At 42.0% G+C, this 20,957-nt stretch overlaps 1 protein-coding gene across 9 annotated transcripts in view; it reads right to left on the reverse strand.

Moving 5' to 3' along the window:
- SEC16A (SEC16 homolog A, endoplasmic reticulum export factor) overlaps nt 1–20,957 on the reverse strand; it is a 111,099-nt gene that overhangs the window by 69,616 nt on the left and 20,526 nt on the right. For all 9 annotated transcript variants that reach the window (XM_089684659.1, XM_089684664.1, XM_089684666.1 and 6 more), the window contains exons 2-5: nt 13,930–17,555; nt 6,024–6,160; nt 1,031–1,095; nt 796–928 (exon numbers count right to left, since the gene is read on the reverse strand). In XM_089684659.1, the coding sequence (XP_089540785.1) occupies nt 796–928; nt 1,031–1,095; nt 6,024–6,160; nt 13,930–17,493 (3,899 nt within the window). In that variant the 5' untranslated portion in view covers nt 17,494–17,555. The remainder of the gene's footprint in view (nt 1–795; nt 929–1,030; nt 1,096–6,023; nt 6,161–13,929; nt 17,556–20,957) is intronic.

The following is a 20,957-nucleotide window of genomic DNA, read 5'->3' on the forward strand; positions in this document are numbered from 1 at the left end:
TCCAAACATAGCGTCAATTTTAGAGTAATGGTCAGAAATGCAGGGTGACTCCATCTTACCTGTCCACAATTTTGGACTGTATACAAAGTCCAGGTTTAGCCCAACACGGTGGGCAAATAGTTCAACAGGTCTTTAGGAACTTGGCTCCATAGAGATTGACTATGGCCCTGGACCTATATAGCACCCTGCGGCTAACAAAGCGTTGCACCAAATGCCAAAATGTATGGTTAAGATATAGAAATATACTTAAGCAAGCCACATTTGAAGCCCTTCATTTCTTAATCATGAAGAAAATCAAAATTTGTATTTAAAAACCAATTCCATCATAAGCTTAAGGTTTATCTCCTGCTCTCTGTAAAGTAACAGCACACAATGCCTTGCAAAAGGTTTCAGACTTTTTTTCACTAAGCCTCTGCATGTTTGCCACAGAAGACACTTGGGACTCACAATATCATAATAGCTAAAAATTAAATGAGGTACGTTTTAAATGTCACTTACATTATCCATACTGTCCTAAACTAAAAACCAGGTTTGCCTCAAAAACAAAAATAAGTAATATATTGGATCAAAAAATTAGCAAATAAAGAGCTAATGCAAAGCATTCCAACAGTTGTTATTCACCAATAATTGGATAAAACCTTTAGAGGGTATGCTTTGGGGGGGGGGGGGGGGGGGGGAAGAGATATCATGCCTTGCATACTTTTTTTTTTTTCCATCTGCTCTGATAAATCTGTTGGGAATGAAAGCAATAAACAGTAATAATTCCAATATTATGAAGCCCAGTATGGAACTGACCTGCTGGTGTAACCATATGGAACTTTTCTATATGGGTCCTCCCGAGCACCATACACAAAATTCCAGTAACTACTCCGAGTGTCTCTGTAGCCAGGATCATAGGTTTCAGGATAGCGATCCCATCTAGAGTGGTCTATGAGAAGAACCAGATAATACTATCAAATCTAACAGGCAATACAAATTAGAAGTATTATTCACAGCGTGCATTAAAGGAAGAAGCCAACAAGTAACTCACCTCCATATTCATACTGATTTTGGTAATAATCCGCATAGTAATTGGCAGGTGCATTGTACCCTTGCCTAAAAGAAATGGGGAGAGAAAAGAAAAAACAAAAGAAAAAAAAGAAGACCTGTCAAAAACTTCTGAAAAGGAAACTTCACCCACACTCTAGATTTTAAGTTTTAGTGTGCGTCACTGCATTAACTCAAATCATCTGCTGGCTTCTAATATAGCCAGAGTGAAGAGGGATTAGAACATCTGCCAGGTTTTCATTATTGCCTGTGCAATTCACCCTCCCTATATGTCCTGTTCATCATCACCAAAAGCGACAAAAAATCCTCCGATACACGTCACGTGACCAAGCTATTCAAATACTCCTTAGCTTTCTGTCATACGGAGTCCATCCTGATCAGTCCCCTTCCCCCTACCTCACGTTACAAAGGCCCTTGACACGGTCTGCTGCCAGGGTGGCTGGAGGGGAGTGGCACTACCTGTTCCTTTTCTCCTTGAGCTAGTTTATTGTGCTAGGTTCCGCTTCCCTTGTTTTTTCATTTGTTTCAGATTGTTTTCAAGTTGTTGGACACTCGAAGGCAGAGCTGCACAGTTCCTGACATTGTTTATATCTGATCTTGGAGTCTTTAACTGCACGGGCTACACCTGTATGCACAGGGGAGATTATAATGGATTTTGTTGCCTTAGTTTTACTTTAAAGCGGATTATCCTCATGTTAAACTTCTCCCCAATCCAGACCCCATTCACATCACTTGCTGTGCTTCCTGGGATATGCATGTCACAAGCCAGCACGCTATTCAACTTAGCGACACCTTTACAGGAGTAAAATAAGCACTGTGAGCAGTGTTAGTCTTAAATATTTGCTAAAGCAAATATAAAAATGCACCTATGTCAGGAATGCTGTGTCCTAGTAGTAAATACGCACAAAAAATAGATGCCAAGTGGTATCATTTTAAAACTTAAAAAATGAAAATCAACCCAAATCTTCCTCTATAGCTTCTGTCAAAAACTGAAGTATAAAACTACCCAATAGTTTCTTACATCTCTTAGGGACCCCAATGAAGAGATTTTTCAAAATTCCTTTCTTGCGTAGCAATCACAGCCATTATTGTGGGAAATCAATCCCTTTTTGGATTTTTTATAGAATATTATTGAGAATGTTGTTACAAAGGACACTACACCCAAAACCCCAAGATAAATCAAATTTTGTAATCAGTGCTCTCTCTCAGAAGACAGGAACTTATAGCATAGCAATCATAGTGACCTATACGGTTCGGTCCATATACAGTCATGGCCGAAATTGTTGGCACCCTTGATATTTTTCCTGAAAATCAAGTATTTCACACAAAAAAGGTATTGCATTAACACATGTTTTGCTATACACATGTTTATTCCCTTTGTATGTATTGGAACAAATATAAAACAGAGGCAGAAAAGCAAATATGACATAATGTCACACAAAACCCCAAAAATGGGCTGGACAAAAGTATTGGCACCCTTAACTTAATATTTGGTTGCACACCCTTTGGAAAACATAACTGAAATCAGTCGCTTCCTATAACCATCAATAAGCTTCTGACACCTCTCACCCGGAATTTTGGACCACTCTTCCTTTGCAAACAGCTCCAGGTCTCTCTTATTGGAAGGACACCTTTTCCCAACAGCAATTTTAAGATCTCTCCACAGGTGTTCAATGGGATTTAGATCTGGGCTCATTGCTGGCCACTTCAGAACTCTCCAGCGCTTCTTTGCCATCCATTTCTGAGTGCTTTTTGACGTATGTTTGGGGTCATTGTCCTGCTGGAAAACCCAGGATCTTGGACGCAAACCCAGCTTTCTGACACTGGGCCCTACAGTGCGACCCAAAATCCTTTGGTAATCCTCAGATTTCATGATGCCTTGCACACAGTCAAGGCACCCAGTGCCAGAGGCAGCAAAACAACCCCAAAACATCATTGAACCTCCACCATATTTTACCGTAGGTACTGTGTTTTGTTCTTTGTAGGCCTCATTCCGTTTTCGGTAAACAGTAGAATGATGTGCTTTACCGAAAAGCTCTATCTTGGTCTCATCTGTCCACAAGACGTTTTCCCAGAAGGCTTTTGGCTTACTCAAGTACATTTTGGCAAACTGTAGTCTTGCTTTTTTATGTCTCTGTGTCAGCAGTGGGGTCCTCCTGGGTCTCCTGCCATAGCGTTTCATTTCATTTAAATGTCGACGGATAGTTCGCGCTGACACTGATGCTCCCTGAGCCTGCAGGACAGCTTGAATGTCTTTGGAACATGTTTGGGGCTGCTTATCCACCATCCGGACTATTCTGCGTTGCAATCTTTCATCAATTTTCCTCATCCGTCCACGACCAGGGAGATTAGCTACAGTGCCATGGGTTGCAAACTTCTTGATAATGTTGCGCACTGTGGACAAAGGCAAATCTAGTTCTCTGGAGATGGACTTGTAACCTTGAGATTGTTGATATTTTGCCACAATTTTGGTTCTCAGGTCCTCAGACAGTTCTCGTCTCCTCTTTCTGTTGTCCATGCTTAGTGTGGCACAGACAGACACACAATGCAAAGGTTAAGTGAACATCTCTCCTTTTTATCTGCTTTCAGGTGTGATTTCTATATTGCCCACACCTGTTACTTGCCCCAGGTGAGTTTACAGGAGCATCACATGCTTGTAACATTCTTATTTATCCGCAGTTGTGAAAGGGTGCCAATACTTTTGTCCAGCCCATTTTTGGAGGTTTGTGTGACATTATGTCGAATTTGCTTTCTTTCCTCCCTTTTTTTGTTTTGTCCCAATACACACAAAGGGAATAAACATGTGTATAGCAAAACATGTGTTAATGCAATACGTTTCGTGAGAAATACATGATTTCCTGGAGAAATATCAAGGGTGCCAACAATTTCGGCCATGACTGTATATTTGGACACAGGCACAATTTTAATTCTTTTGGCTCTGTATGCCACCAGAATAAATTAAAACAAAACAATCCAAATGGATTTGAAGTGCAGACTTTCAGCTTTAATTCAAGGGGATGAACATAAATATCAAGTACAAATTTTAGGCACTGCAACCATTTTTATACACAGTCCCTCCATTTTCAGGGGCTCAAATGTAATTGGGCAAATGAATATCATAAATAAAATGTTCATTTTTAATATTTTGTTTGAAACCTTTACTGGCAATGACTGCCTGATGTCTGGAACCCATGGACATTGCCAAAGACTGGGTATCCTCCTTTCTGATGCTTTGCCAGGCTCTAATTGCAGATGTCTTCAATTCTTTCTTTGTGGGTCTTTCTGCCTTTAGTTTAGCCGTCACCAAGTGAAATGCATGCTCAATTGGGTTGAGATCAGATGATTGACTCGGCCATTGCAGATTATTCCACTTCTTTTCCTTCAAAAGCTCTTGGGTTGCTTTTGCAGTGTGTTTTGGATCATTGCGCATCTGTACTGTGAAGCGCCGTACAATTAACTTTGCTGCATTTGGCTGAATCTGGGCTGACAGTATAGCTCTAAACACTGAAGAATTCTTCCAGCTGCTTCTGTCACATCATCAATAAACACCAATGACCCAGTGCCACTGGAAGCCATGCATGCCCATGCCATCACACTGCATCTACCATGTTTTACAGATGACGTTGTGTGCTTTGGATCATGAGCTGTTCCAAGCCTCCTCCACACTTTTTTCTTCCCATCATTCTGGTACAGATTAATCTTAGTTTCATCCAAACAAAGAATGCTTTTCCAGAACTGGTCTGACTTTTTTTTAGATTTTTTTGGCAAAGTCTAATCTGGCTTTCTATTCTTCAGGCTTATGAATGGTTTGCACCTTGTGGTGAACCCTTCGTATTTGCTCTTGTGAAGTCTTCTCTTGATTGAAGACTTTGACAATGATATGCCCACCTCCTGGAGAGTGTCCTTCACTTGTCTGGATGTTGTGAATGGGTTTTTCTTTTCCATAGAAAGTATCCTGCGATCATCCACCACTGTTGTCTCCCGTGGACGTTCATGCCTTTTTATGTTGCTGAGCTCACCAGTGCGTTCTTCTTTCTTCAGAATGTACCAAACTGTTGATTTGGCCACTCCTAATGTTGCTATCTCTCTAAAGGATTTGTTTAGCTTTTGAAGCCTTACAATGGCCTGTTTCACTTGCATGGACAGGTCTTGTGAACGCATGATGTAGGTTCACAGCAATAGATCCAAATGCAAATACCACACTTAGAATCAACTCCAGACCTTTTACCTGATTAACTGATGAAGAAATAATGGAGTAGCCCACACCTGGCCATGAAACAGCTTCTGATTCAATTGTCCAATTACTTTTGGTCCCTTGAAGAAGGGGGGGTGTCTACTCTTAAGAACTGTAATTCCTAAACCATTCCTCCAATTTGAATGCACATACCCTCAAATTAAACATGACCGTGCGCACTTTCAGCCCATATATAACTATAGCCTGAATATGTTTTGGTAAATACCTGAAAAAAACTAAAATTGTGCCTGTGTCCAAATATATATGGACCTAACTGTAAGTAGGTTTGGGCATTGCATGTGGGGAGCCATGCAGTTCTCTGACAGGAAATCAGTGTTTTCATAGATGAGTCCAAAGGCTCTCTGGGGTTGCTGTGCAGTGATGAATACAGGAAACGTACTAATTTTTTCAGAGAAAGTGTTATTTAAAAACTTGCTTGAGTGTGGGTACAACTTAACTGTCATTAAGAAAATATATTAGTAGCCAATGCTAGCTTGTTTTTGTAGATTCTCATCTATGCAGTATTACTTAGTGAGTTACTAAGAAAGAGGAAGAATTTGCATATCCAGGGCTGGGACAGCTAACATACATATGCTTCTTCTAGGTCACTAATGGCAGCTTTGATAATTCTATCCTGACAGACTGCTTTAAAATGTATAGATAACAGTGCTGCTCGGGATTAAAAGAAGATTAGAGACATTCTATATGGGAAAGAAAAACTGCACTTCAAAGAAAGACAAACCTTGACGGTGGTCGGTCTGAGCAGTGACTAGACCTTGAGCTAGGTCGCTCTGGTTCTTGGTAAGGGTACTTGCCAGGGTTCACAAATCCACTATTACTATATTGTCTGTAGGCTGGGTCATAAGTTCCATAGGAGTCCTGCAAAAGAATATCTTGTGACCAGCGCATATTATAGATTGTTTCATTATGCATATAAACAGGCCACATACAGGAAAATTTTGATTTGTCAGACCAGAAATTTGGTAGAGTGACGACCTGCATATAACATTTTAACCAATCAGGTGGACACCATACAGATGCTGCTATATTCTACTTATGTGGCAGATCAAAATCGAATTGTGCTTGGTCAGTATTCGCTGTAAAATATTAAGGGTTTATATACACTCTGCATGTGCTGCTCAACGCAGACCCACTGCAATAACAAGCGGATATCCTATACTTCCGAAAGGCTCGCTTCACACCAGAATGCATTGGTGTGTGCTGGGTGAAAATGGAAAAGAGCAGTGCAAAGCTTCAAAGCACACCGCAACACATAAAGGAATGTAAAGTTAATGCTGTGGGCAAACCTGCACTTCAGTGTAAAGTCCCCCCCCCCCCCAAATGCAACCAAATAGTTTTTAAAAGATGGGTCTCAAGGGACAGCAACTCAAATTAATTCAATGCATATCAAGTGAATCAGTGTGAATACACCCTAAGCAGCAGCCCATTGTGAACTTATACAGATACAGTGGGTATAGAAGAGAATCACCCCCTTTAAAATAATCACATTTTGGTGCCTTGCAGCCTGAAATGAAGAGACACAGTTTTTGTTTTATCCAGCTGTGTGTACTCAGTGCAACTTATAACATCCAAGCGAAAGATATAAAACCAACATATCAGAAAAAAAGAAAAATTAAAAAAACAGAATCCCTGAGTTGGAAAAAGGATCACATCTCCCCCCCTAAAAATGGCATGTAAACTCTATGAGGTGTAGCTAATCACCTGCTCAGTGGCACACAAAGCCATTTGACTTTCAACTATGACAGGGGTGGGCAACTGTGGCCCTCCAGCTGTTCGTGAACTATAAGTTCCATCATGCCTCTGCCTTTGGGAGTCATGCTTGTAACTGTCAGTTTTGCAATGCCTCATGGGACTTGTAGTTCTACAACAGCTGGAGGGCCACAGTTGCCCACCCCTGAACTATGACCATTTTGATTAACTCAGCTTTCTTGGAGCATTTCAGTCCCTGGTTTTGAAATTGAAGCAAACAATCAACTATGGGTGGCAAGGCACTGACAAAAGATCTCAGAGAAGAGAAGCACAGTGAAGTCTATTAATAAAAATTGGAAGGTATTTGGTACAACATAGACTCTCCCTGGATCAAGATGTTGCTTCAAACCGGATTAGAGAGCCAGGAGGAAATCCAATACAGCTCACCACCCAAATAACACCATTCCTACAATAAAGCATAGAGGTGGTAATATTCTATTATTGGGGGGGGGGGGGGGGTCCTCTGCAGCAGGGACTGGAGCACTTGTGAGGATAGAAGGAAAAATGGATGGGGCAAAATACCATCAAATTCTTAAAGGAAAATCTGCTGCCCTCTGCCAGAAAGTTATCAATGGGAGGAAGGTTTACCTTCCAACATGACAATGACCCAAAGTACACAGCAAAAATGACCACACAGTGGTTGACTGAGAACAAGGCGAATGTCCTTGCATGACCTAGTCAGAGCCCAGACTTAAACTCCATTTAAAATCTGTGAAATGCCTTGACGACTGTAGCCCACAAATGGTCACCATCAAATTTAACTGAACTCAAGCAGCTCGGCAAAGAAGAAATGGCAAATATTGCAAAGTCTAAATGTGCAAACTTAGTAGAGACATACCCCAACAGACTAAAGGCTGGTATTAAAGCAAAAGGTGGTCCAACAAAATATTGACACAAGGGGGGGATCCTTTCTGCAACTCAATTATTCTGAGTTTTGTTTTTCTGACACGTTGGTGTTATATCTTTCACTTAGATGCTAGAAGTTGCACTAGGTAAATACAGCTGTATAAAACAAAAACTGTGTCTGTCTTTACTTTAGGCTGCAAAACAACAAAATGTGACTTTTTATTTATTTATTTATTTTTTAAAGGGGGTGATTCTTTTCTATACCCACTGTGCTTATAATTTAAACACCGTCTTATGCAAATATAGGTAATGCAAAGCATGACGAAAAGATAGGACTTTGTTTTCAGCAATAATTACATTAAAAACACAAAATATGACAAAAATAGTAGATAAAAACGCATTGAAAGTATTTAAGGAGAACAATTTAGTTTCACTAAACCCACTTTAGAAAACCTAACAAATGCTGTTATACATGCTGTTCATTCTCAGTCACTATAAGATTCATTTTCTGTATTTTGCAAAACAAAAAACTAGTTGATCCTGCTGTTCTCTATCTCTGCCTTCTGTTCATGTCCCCAGTTCAGCTACGGATTTTGCAGCTGTAGAGGCAACTCTGCACATGCTCCATTTTCAGCAAGTATCTATGCTGAGCATTTCTTCCGCATCACATCTGAGCAGCCCATGTGACTATGGTCACACATGTGGGCATATACACAGTGGTAAATGACACCCCATTCCCTCCCTCCTCTTCTATGCCCATTAACCAGCTAAAACACAATGGGGGCAGGATATTACATGTAGATTAATGGAAGAATCACCTCCCTCTTATTCTAAGACACAGGCTGGAGGGGTGTGACACTGCCTGTGACTGGCAGAAACCAGCCCACACCATGTTAGTTTCACAAAATGCTAAAGATTTAATTTTAAATATATATTTGTATGCCAATTTAGAATAATTTGATATTTATTTTTACTCAGTATTTCAAAGGCTATTTTTTAATTTTCAACATGAGACCAGTGGCAGAGGACTAGAAAGTCCTCCTGCTTATGTTTCCCTGCAGACAAGCTGGGAAAGATCTGGGTCATGCGACAGCTGTATATTGCTCAAGAAAAAAGGTACTTCTATTTTATTAAAATAATTACAGTACCATGCACCTACAGAAATAGAAGGGATAATGTAAATTAAACTGTGTGTTTAGTAACACTAACAAAGAAAGTGTGTGTGTATATATGTACCTCTAAATAAATACATATACACAATATAATTAGGCCACATGCACACTGTATTCTCGATTGTGCCTTTTCTCGCACAGGACTTTAGCAGAAGAAAAACACTGTTAAAAGCCGTTTCTGCGTGCAAGTTCACATGCAGTAACGCATCTGGTATTAATACATTCTATTGGGCACAATGACAATTTTTTCTGGCCATTAGGATTTTTTAACACATGAACATGTATAAAATGCACCTAGCGTTAACAGCCGTTCAGGAGAGCAGCTTTTGAGAATAAAAAAAAGCTCAAAAGCACCTAAACGTGATGTTGGTGGGGGTTTTTTCTGTCTCTAAACTGTAAATGCCTATAGTGCGCATAGACACATAGGTTAACATGGGGCCTAATAAAAATTAAACTAATGTAGAAATAAAGACAAATATAGGATTTTTGGTTTACCTGTACAATATGGGACACAGAACATCTTCATATCCATGACAATGTTATGCTGCCACCTTCAGGTCACTGAACACTAGCAAAAACAGGAAATTCTCTCCAGGTACCCGCTCCCACTTTCAATCGTATCATTGTGGTGATCCACCAGAAGTTCTCCTACCAAGTCCCCCCTGCTGGAAACATATGAGACACGCCAAAGCTTGCTGCTCATAGTAAACATGCTGGTCCTAGGAACTCGAAGACTGTCAAAGAAGCAGTTCGGGTTAAAATGGCACTAGACTCCTTGGCAGGTGCGTGTCCTTTTATTAAAAGTCAGCAGCTACAATATATGCTAACTTTTAATTTTTTTCAAACTGGGCAAAGACATTTTAAACACCCGTTAGACAAGGCTTAAGTTTTTGTAGCAAGTCATGAACCACAAAGAAGAGTGTCAGGATCTCTGAATCCAATGAAGTTCTCCAAGAAAAGGATTTTACAAATTAACCAAAAATCCCATTTTCTTCATCGTACCTCAGGAGAAAAAAACAGAGCATCTTCATATTCATGAAGATGTCCCAAAGCAACAAATATGGAGGAGAAGGCAACTGACCTCAACAACCAAACCAGAACTGATTAGAAACTCACGCAGCAGCCTGCAAAACAAACCAACCAAAGGTAGTGTACTCAGCAGCTCTAACATTCACCTGGTAATACTTCGTAAAAATATGAACCAAAGACCAGGTAGCAACTTTACACACTCGAGCTACTGAGGCATGATGAGGATGATGACTAGGCAAGGAAGCACCAACACATCAGGTAGAATGAACCTTCAGAGAAGAAGTAAAAGGAATATTCCAAATAGGTATATTAAATATATAGCTATAGAAAGTACAGAGTAAGTTGACCAGAAAAACAATAAGCATGACACCTTTGCAGGCATCAAGAAATGTGAGGCAACTAGTTTGGGGAAAAAAAAAAAAAAAAAAAAAGCTGACGAAATATGACTCTTGATTGTATTAAGGCCAATCCCAAAAGATTTCCATGTTCTATGCTAATTCTTCTTTGAAGTCGCATTGCTAACATTCAGTCGAGTAGCAATTACTTCATCAGACACTGGGGTGCAATGTAGGGCCCAGTGTCAGAAAGTTGGGTCTCCATCAGAGGTCATGGGTCTTACAGCAGAACAATGACCCGAAACACACATCAAAAAGCACCTAGAAATGGTTTCAGACAAAGCACTGGGGAGTACTGAACTGGCCAGCAAAGAGTCCAGATCTCAATGCAATAGAGCACATGTGGAGTGATCTCAAAACAGCAGTTGGGAAAAGGAACCCTTTCAATCGGAGAGACCTGGAGCAGTTGGCAAAAGAAGAGTGGTCCAAAATTCTAGTAGAGTGGTGTAAAAAATTAATTTATGGTTACAGGAAGTGACTGATTTCAGTTTTTTCCAAGGGGTGTGCTACCAAATATTAAATTGAGGGCGCCAATAGTTTTGTCCAGTCCATTTTTGGGGAGTTGCGTGGAATGGGTCAGATTTGGCTTTGTTTCTCAACTTTGTGTCATACACAGGGCTCGACAAATCCCAGGTACGAGGTCGCCATGGCGACTAGAAATTGCGTCCTGGTGCCTGGGTTCATACATTGCCTCCCATAGATTTGAATGGGAAATTGAGCCCAATAGACTTTAGGACGCAAATGCCTCCCAACAGACTTCTGTGAACGAATGAACTGCTAGTCCCGACAGCCTTAGCAGCTGTCAGCTTGTAGTTTTCAATGAACTACCACAGTGCTGTGGAACGCTAGTTCATTGAATCTTCTGAGATAACCGACTGCCAAAGCCATACTCCATTTCTTAGTGATCTCACTCTCCATGGGGCATTGCTCAGCAATACATTTAGGCAGAACAAACACTTTGCCAGGGGGAGCCCAAGTGAAGATGTAGTGAGCGATTGAGGGATGCTGTGGCATGATCCAAATCCTGTAACCTCTGGAGTAGAGGACTCCAGAGGTACTTTCAAATGAGTCATGACAACTTCACTTTCATGAAAAATCACAAAGGCCTTTTGGGTCTCAGCTAAACCCCGACCCTGGGGTTCTTCAGGAGTATATTCCCCAGATGAGAATTCTTCTGTGTCCTCTTCTACCAGAACATTCTCATCTTCTTCTACCTAGTCCTCCACTGGTTCCTCCTCCACTTGCAAACAAAGCAGTCCAAGCCAGCACAAATTCCAGAGATCTGCTGCTGTACCCCAGCAATAGCAGATTTGAATTCCTCTGTTGTCACAAAGAAACTGGAGGAAGGTGCCCCAAAGTAGTGGAAATATCAGAGACATGGGGGAAGTCTGAGCTGTATGGAACAAACTGACCTCCATGGGATACATTACACCGGAGGCTGCATCCAGCTTCAACCCTGAAAAAAGTATACATAGCATACATCCCCTTCTCTCTGCCAGCGATCCAACTCAGTCGAGAGGGCACTGAGCCAAAAGGTGCCAGTGCACCAACTACCCAGGGATATTTCACACGGTGTGGTCTCAATACTTGCTGTGACCTGTAGTCCTCTAAGGAATACATGTGCAAAAACTAAAAAATGGCTCTGACAGTGAAAGGGTTAAAGGATAGGTTCAGGAACATGTTACATGTTCCGCCTGTTTTCAGGGTGGAACATGTTAAATTCCTGCAGCGGCTCGACAATCAGGCATCCTTTGCCGAAGTTGTCTTGTAGTTCTCAATGAACTTTATTTATTTTTTTTTTAAGGTGATCATATCTTTTAACAGAGCGGACACAGGAACTTGATTTGGCTGCTCAGAAGGCGCTTGTACTGTGCAACCAAGTGCTTCCCTGTGCTATGGTAGCCTAAAGGAAAAAAGTGTTTTGTTTTCGTTTTTTTTCATTGGGGCTGGCACCTCATTTACTCGCCCAGCAGATGCGCGTCTGCTGAGCCTTAAGAGAGCCCGACACTCCCCTTTCCCGATGAGCACCCAATCACACTACAAGGTCTCCCCCATCCTTGCTAGACTCTGGGTGCGGTGCTAGAGAAAGGCAGGGAGGGAAGTAGGAGATAAACAGCACAAAGTTAAAATCATTAAACGTTTAAAGCCCCTTTCGTTTTTAAAAGCCAAAGACATTACACAAAGCAGCTCAGATTTGAATACGGTTTAGGGTACAGTTTTTTTGCAGGACAAAGTAAATTGTCGTGAGGGACAAGCAGATAGGGACCCCGATTTAGTCCCTTGGACAAAGTTTAAAAAAAAACTTCCACATCCCTGCCAGTGGCAAAGGCGCCATTCTTGCTGCGACCTGAAGTCCCACTAGAAGCTGTCCCCTGGAGCTTGCTGCCAATACATATGTGGTGCAGTCAGAGTGCACCACCCCACTGCACATGCGTATACAGTCCCGTTCCTTTGAATGAATGCTGATGGAAGAGAACTCAATATCTCCTGCATTTGGTGCTCAGGGCCACCAAAACTTCCCCTAAGCTCCACTACTGGTATGCAGCACTCAAAGTGGCCCAGAAGGCGAAGAGTGAACATTAAGCAAAACAAACAAGAGGACCACCGCACTGAGGGGGGGCTGGAGGGGCACTAGCAAGCACTACCCAAGGAAACTCACCAGTCTACACCATCAGACCCCTTAGGGGTCATCACCTATCATAGTGGGAAATGCCACAAGGACCTTCAGTGACTCAACTTCCCTTCTGGGGATCACTGCCCTAAACCTGTGTAGCACCCTACTGGTCTGCAAGGCAAAATATTGGCATTGCAGGCCAGCCCAACATGCCCAGAGTGGGGTTCAGGTAGAATTCCTATAAGTTTAGAGAAGCTGTAGGAAAATAAATCTAGAAAAAAAGCTAGCCTCCCAATCCCAGATTGAACCGTTGATAAGCTAGCTACTTTTTTGTGCAGAGACTGTCCAGGTATGACCATCACCTAAACTAGCAAAAAACTAAAGCCTTATTCAAAAGGAAGTGTTTATGCAAGATGATTAGCTGTCTTTTATTGCCAGTATGGATATGAAGATGCGCTGTGTCCTACAATTTACAATTTTATTTTCCACTTCTGCAGAAAGTGGGAAGGGATTAGAACCTCAGTTAGGTTTTTACTGATGTGGATCTTTAGTGGAAATTTAACTTCATTTCTAAGAAATGACAAAAAAAAAAAAAAACCTCACTCATGTTCCACATTAAAGGAGATTTCGCATTAGGCTGGTAATGCAGTGCTATTGGCTATCTTTCTTCAGAATTCAAAACTAGACTATCAAAGTAATTCGTGAAAAGTGATTTTTTTCCAAATCTTGTTACAAAAGAGCGTTTTTCTGAAATGATAGGGTTATTTTAGATAGTGTTATTCTTCAAGCTTTTGTAAAGGGCATGCCAAGTGGAGCTTTTACCTGGTAGTAGAGATGAGAGGCTCGAGGATCCACGGGTGGATATGGCTGTGGATAAGCTGATGGGTATGTACCATACCCTCTGTAGTAATAATAAGGATCAATTTGTTGTGGCGTTTGAGAAGTAGGCGGTCTTGCCTGTTCTGGATACCCAACAGAGTGGCTGGGCATTGCTGGTGCAGATGAGGTTGATACAGGATGAGGGGGGTAAGCTTTCTGCTCAGAAGACTCATATTTAGGTCCTGGCTCTGAAGTGATGCTGTACCGTAGATCTGCAGGATTCTGGGCACTTGGCACCGGAGGTTCAAGCTGTGGTGGATAAGTCACAGGTTTAGGTCCAGAAAGTACCTGCCCTGGGGGAGCTCCTGGTGCAGCCTGAGAAACAGGAGTCATGTACTCATGAGAAGGCCCTGGTCCAGGCTGCAAAGTCTCCAATGAAGGCTGCTGTTTAACATCTTTAGTAACCTGCTGATAAAAACCTGGTCTGTTAATATCTGGCCCAGGCTGGAAATTCGGGACATTGCTTAACTGATTTGGATAGTTAGGGACACTTATAGGAGGTTGATTCTGGATTGGAGCGTGAGCATTAGCATTTTGATTGGTAGATGTACGAGGCACAGTAAAATCAAGAGCACCTACATTTTCCACATGATTGCCAACCAAACTCCCAAAGACAGCAACTGCCCCAGCAGCATTTCCCACTGGTGCATGAGACCCCGATACAGGAACTGAAGATTTTATTGACTCAACTGCTACACTTTCTGTCTTACCATTTTTTTGCTCCTCCACGACCAAACTGAGCGGAAGTTGATTGGATGAGGATGGCTTAACATTTTGGGGCAGACTGGGAAAAGTTTCAGAAAATCGATCACTACCAGGGGGAAAATTATTGAGAGAATTAGGTATTTTAAGCGAAGGTCCAGGCTGAACCAGAGCAAGAGAAGCATTCGGAGCAGGAATATGATTACCAGTAAGAACTGGTCTGTCAGCAGCTGATGGATCTTTTGCAGAATTAAAGTTTTTGATTTGATTGGGCAAAGACAAAGAAAAATTAATAGGCTGTGCCAAATTATAGTTTTTGTTTGGTTGAGCAATTAGAACAGGTTGATTTTGCAAGGAATCTGTGGGTGGGGAAGACAACAAACTGGCATATCCAGAACTTGCCTGTGATGGAGGATGTTCGTCGTCTCCTATTTTTGGAGGGTTCTCAAGATTTTCTGAAGAGGTATGCTCCTCTGGCATTGTCACAAACTGCGCTGGGTCAAGCTTGAGGTTTTGCGCATCCATAGCCCCGTCCTCTGGAGGCTGTATTACTTCATTTTGGGGTTTTGGAGGAACATAAACAGCAGGAGCTGGTGGAGCCAGTAAAACATTGCCTCCAAAATTGGGCAGTTCTCCTTGGGCCCACAGAGTAGTTGCAGGGCTTTCACACTTTTTATTTGACCCATGAGCTCTCGAAGATGGACGTTTATCCAGCAATAGGCTATCAAAAGCTGGAACTCCAAAAACAGTTCCACTGGTTACATTCAAAACTTCAGCATTAGCACCGCCAGTAAAAAGAGTTTCCAAATTATCAGGAGGTTGCTCTAAATTTCCAGGGGAAACTGCTGACGTGGCATTGTTGGAAGTGTTTGATACATGTTTGTTGGCATCTCGAACTTCACCAACTATCTTTGACTGGTCTATATCAACTGGTTTTACACCTATGTATGAACGAACAGGTTCAAAAGAACTGTTTACACTGGCCTGAAATATTCCAGTAGGTTTTGGTGGACTTGGTGTTGGAGGCTGAGACAAATTACCAAGGAAAGTTTTCTGCCCCATAGCTTGTACATTAGAGTCTTTACCCAATGGGGAAGAATCAATTTGCTTAAAGAAATTGTTGGTACTCTCATTCTCAAGTTTCCCACTTTCCTTCTGAATAAAGGTGCCTACCAGTTCCTGAGGTCTTGTCGACATGGAAAGACTTCGGTGACTTAAGTTACTATAGTTTGAAGATACGCTGTCAGATCGAACAGGACGTGACACCCCATCAGGGGCCTCCAAGTTTGGACCTCCTTCAATGTGGATGGGGATATTCTTAGGGAGACCTGGCCCAGGTACAGATCCATACCTAAACCCTTCTGAATTTAAACCAGTAGGGAAAATGTTATTGTGGGGTTCATTTGGTAAAACTTCCAGGTTCTGAACACACTCTATATTTTCTACATCATAAAGCGGTTCAGACCCACCTTTGGCTTCTGTAGGTTGGTTATCAATGTTGTCTACTTTCCAAACTACATGTGGATCTTGAAAACTACTGGCAATCTCTGACACCAATAATGGAGTATTTGTAACAGCAGGGTGAAATGGTGATGATGGAATTGTCTGGGTGTTTGAAACAGCTGGCTGAGTTTGTGAAAGAGACCGTATTGCCGAGTGCCCAATATGTTGACAGGAAATGTTACTCGCTTGCTTACTAGCATATTGCTGCTGTTCAGTTGAGAGAATTTCAATATTTTCTGCTTCGTCCCCTTTAAAATATGTTGATACAGTTCCCAAATTAACTTCGCTGCCTACAATTTGTGCAGATTCACTCTGGGGCTTATTTTCAGGTACTGGTAAGGGAGCCCCAGGTGGTAAAGTGGCAGAACTAGGTAATAGTGGGTTTTGCTGTGGTTCTTGGTAGGCTTGACCAAACCGGCTGTTCTGTTCAATATTTTGGTTTTGCATATAATCCATTGGGATAGTGTTGTTGAACTGTGAAACATTTTGCTGTTGGATGTGATTAGAACTGCTAGTAAGTGGGTAAGGTGCTGGAGCAGTCCTATGTGGTGCTGAGAAGTAGGTTTGATCACTGGATTGGGGTGGCAGGTGGGAAACCTCTAAATAAGGAGGGGAATAATAAGGGGTATTGTAAGCGGCATGTTGAGCAGTTGGAGGGAAATTCTGACTGGAGGTAGGTGGTGCAGCCTGAGTAGACCCCCAAGGCATTGCGGTTTGTTGGGAAGATGAGGGAGGATATGATTGTAATGGTGCTGAAACTTTGCTTCCATTACCCCCTTCTGTAACAACACTTTGCCTACTTTGAGATGTGCCCTGACTTGGCATTGACACATTTTCCAGTCCTCCTGTGATGGTATGAAGAGATGTCGGGGCTGAATGAGCCAATCCCATTTGCATGGTAGGTGCGGGAGCCATGCTGTTTGAGAAATGCCCACTAGGCAACAACGGAGGAGATACACTGCTGTGCATGGCTGCTCCTGCACCAAGTTGTGGAGTAGAACTTGGTATGCATGCATGACCACCAGCCAAGGATTGGTCAGCAGCAGAGGGAGGACCAGGTTGTGGGTACAGTGAAGTTGATGGACCGGGCATAGTCAGCATATTTGACTTTGGTGCATTTCCTGGAGCCATACTTTGAGGAGTCATCCTGCCAAATGCAAAGGGGTCAGTGACTGGCTGCACCGGAGGGGCTGCCATTGCTGATAGAGTAGGAGTTCTTTTATGCCAGTATGGATTAGTGGTCATTCCCATGCGAGGAGGTCCACCCATCCCTGAAGGACCAGCTGGAGGAGGTGGCTGCATGTTTTTCTTCTACTTGCTGTAGAGCCCAAATTTTTTTGTATAAAAAAAACTGCAGGTTAATCCTGAAAGAACAAAAAGAAAAATATAACTTGTACAAAAATCAAACATAAGTACAGCAACCAATCAAAGATCCTCTTGCACTTTTCTGACTATATCAAATTGCCAAAATCTGACATGGGTTACTGCACAGGAATGGAAGAACTATGAAAAGAAAGATTGTCATGGCATGTTTGACCTAAAGCAGTTGTAAGGCTTAACCGTTTGTTTTTTTTTGTCTTTTTCGTTAACACTTATTCACTCTGTGCAATGGTATTGTGCAGTGGCCCTAAATCTCCTCTTCTGGGGTCCCCCCTCCTGATAGCGCTGTAGGCTCCTCTTCTCATTTGCCACCATAGGAAGCTGCTTCCTATGGGCGTGCTCCTGCAAGCTCGCTCTCGAACCGGGTCATGTGCATCTGTAGACACACACAGCCCGGCTCCACCCCCATTCCCTCCTCACAGGATCTGATTGACAGTAGCATGAGATAATGGCTCCTGATGCTCTGAGTGCTGTGAGGAGAGGAAGACAGTAGCGTTACTACACTCGAGGACAGCTCTAGATTAAGATAGGATAGGCAAGTTGTAAGTGAAGTAAGGGAGCAATTACAAATGCTGGGACATGTTTTACCTTAATGCAAGGAATGCATTAAGGCCAAAAAAAAAAAAGTCCTGCCTCTAGATCCACTTTAAATAACTACAGACCAGCTGTTAATAAGCAATAACTTTCATTTCATACCATGCACTGTATCTCTAAGAACAGAAATGTGGGAGCTGCCATTGTGAACTTTATCAATGTAAATAGACACACTTGACTTGTTTTTAGTTTCCTAGAGATTCACCTGCTCTGTGTGCATAGGAGGCAGCACCTTTTGATATATCTAGGAATTGTAGCTTAATATTTGTCCAGTTACTTGTTTACCTTAACGACCATGCCATTTTTTGATATTCATCACTGCGCTATTTTAACTGGCAATTGCGCGGCTGTGAAAAATGAAATTTATATACTTTTTTCACACACACAGAGCTTTCTTTTGGTGGAATTTGATCACCACTGGGTTTCTTAATTTCTTATTATAGAAAATGAAAATACTGAAAAAAATTCTACTTGGTTATAAAACATATCCAATTAAAAAAAAATTTAATTTCTTCATAAATCTAGGCCAAAATGTACTCTATTACATGTCTTTGGTAAAAAGAAAAAAATGCCAATAAGTATACAGTCATGGCCGAAATTGTTGGCACCCTTGATATTTCTCCAGGAAATCATGTATTTCTCACGAAACGTATTGCATTAACACATGTTTTGCTATACACATGTTTATTCCCTTTGTGTGTATTGGGACAAAACAAAAAAAGGGAGGAAAGAAAGCAAATTCGACATAATGTCACACAAACCTCCAAAAATGGGCTGGACAAAAGTATTGGCACCCTTTCACAACTGCGGATAAATAAGAATGTTACAAGCATGTGATGCTCCTGTAAACTCACCTGGGGCAAGTAACAGGTGTGGGCAATATAGAAATCACACCTGAAAGCAGATAAAAAGGAGAGACGTTCACTTAACCTTTGCATTGTGTGTCTGTCTGTGCCACACTAAGCATGGACAACAGAAAGAGGAGACGAGAACTGTCTGAGGACCTGAGAACCAAAATTGTGGCAAAATATCAACAATCTCAAGGTTACAAGTCCATCTCCAGAGAACTAGATTTGCCTTTGTCCACAGTGCGCAACATTATCAAGAAGTTTGCAACCCATGGCACTGTAGCTAATCTCCCTGGTCGTGGACGGATGAGGAAAATTGATGAAAGATTGCAACGCAGAATAGTCCGGATGGTGGATAAGCAGCCCCAAACATGTTCCAAAGACATTCAAGCTGTCCTGCAGGCTCAGGGAGCATCAGTGTCAGCGCGAACTATCCGTCGACATTTAAATGAAATGAAACGCTATGGCAGGAGACCCAGGAGGACCCCACTGCTGACACAGAGACATAAAAAAGCAAGACTACAGTTTGCCAAAATGTACTTGAGTAAGCCAAAAGCCTTCTGGGAAAACGTCTTGTGGACAGATGAGACCAAGATAGAGCTTTTCGGTAAAGCACATCATTCTACTGTTTACCGAAAACGGAATGAGGCCTACAAAGAACAAAACACAGTACCTACGGTAAAATATGGTGGAGGTTCAATGATGTTTTGGGGTTGTTTTGCTGCCTCTGGCACTGGGTGCCTTGACTGTGTGCAAGGCATCATGAAATCTGAGGATTACCAAAGGATTTTGGGTCGCACTGTAGGGCCCAGTGTCAGAAAGCTGGGTTTGCGTCCAAGATCCTGGGTCTTCCAGCAGGACAATGACCCCAAACATACGTCAAAAAGCACTCAGAAATGGATGGCAAAGAAGCGCTGGAGAGTTCTGAAGTGGCCAGCAATGAGCCCAGATCTAAATCCCATTGAACACCTGTGGAGAGATCTTAAAATTGCTGTTGGGAAAAGGTGTCCTTCCAATAAGAGAGACCTGGAGCTGTTTGCAAAGGAAGAGTGGTCCAAAATTCCGGGTGAGAGGTGTCAGAAGCTTATTGATGGTTATAGGAAGCGACTGATTTCAGTTATGTTTTCCAAAGGGTGTGCAACCAAATATTAAGTTAAGGGTGCCAATACTTTTGTCCAGCCCATTTTTGGGGTTTTGTGTGACATTATGTCATATTTGCTTTTCTGCCTCTGTTTTATATTTGTTCCAATACATACAAAGGGAATAAACATGTGTATAGCAAAACATGTGTTAATGCAATACCTTTTTTGTGTGAAATACTTGATTTTCAGGAAAAATATCAAGGGTGCCAACAATTTCGGCCATGACTGTATATTAATTGGTTTGTGTGAAAGTTAGAGAATCTATACAAACTATGGTGTATATACACTGGAATTTTTATTTTATACTAGTAATTAATGACAGTGATCAGCGACTTATAGTGGGGCTGTGATAGTGCGGCAGGCAATCTGACACTGACGCTGGGTGGAAGCTGACACCAATACAGTGATCAGTTTTGACACTATACACGGTCACTGTACTAATGACACTGGCTGAAAAGGGGTTAACATCTAGGGGCAATCAAAAGGCTGTGTGCCTAACAATGTGTAATGTGTGTAATATGTGCTGCTTTTTTCTAAGCGACATGAGTGTTTTATCTCCCTGCTTTGCAGGGAGCAAAAAAAGAAAAAAAAACAGCCGCATCACTGCTGTCTGTAAACAGCCTTGTGGTTGTCAACACAGGGTTCTGTACTGTCATTCACTGAGTTCATCTGCAAGTCCTGGTCATAAATCATTGGCCGGGACCTGCAGATCGACTTGATCGGTAGCGACTGAAAGCACAGGTCAACGGCCCCCTACTGTCAGATCACGTACATATACACGATCAGGCAAAGCGGGGCCGCC

The sequence above is a fragment of the Staurois parvus genome, unplaced genomic scaffold (genome assembly GCF_062004578.1).
Source record: "Staurois parvus isolate SC_StPar_1 unplaced genomic scaffold, SC_StPar_1.0 ptg000352l, whole genome shotgun sequence".
NCBI classification, from domain to species: Eukaryota; Metazoa; Chordata; class Amphibia; order Anura; family Ranidae; genus Staurois; species Staurois parvus.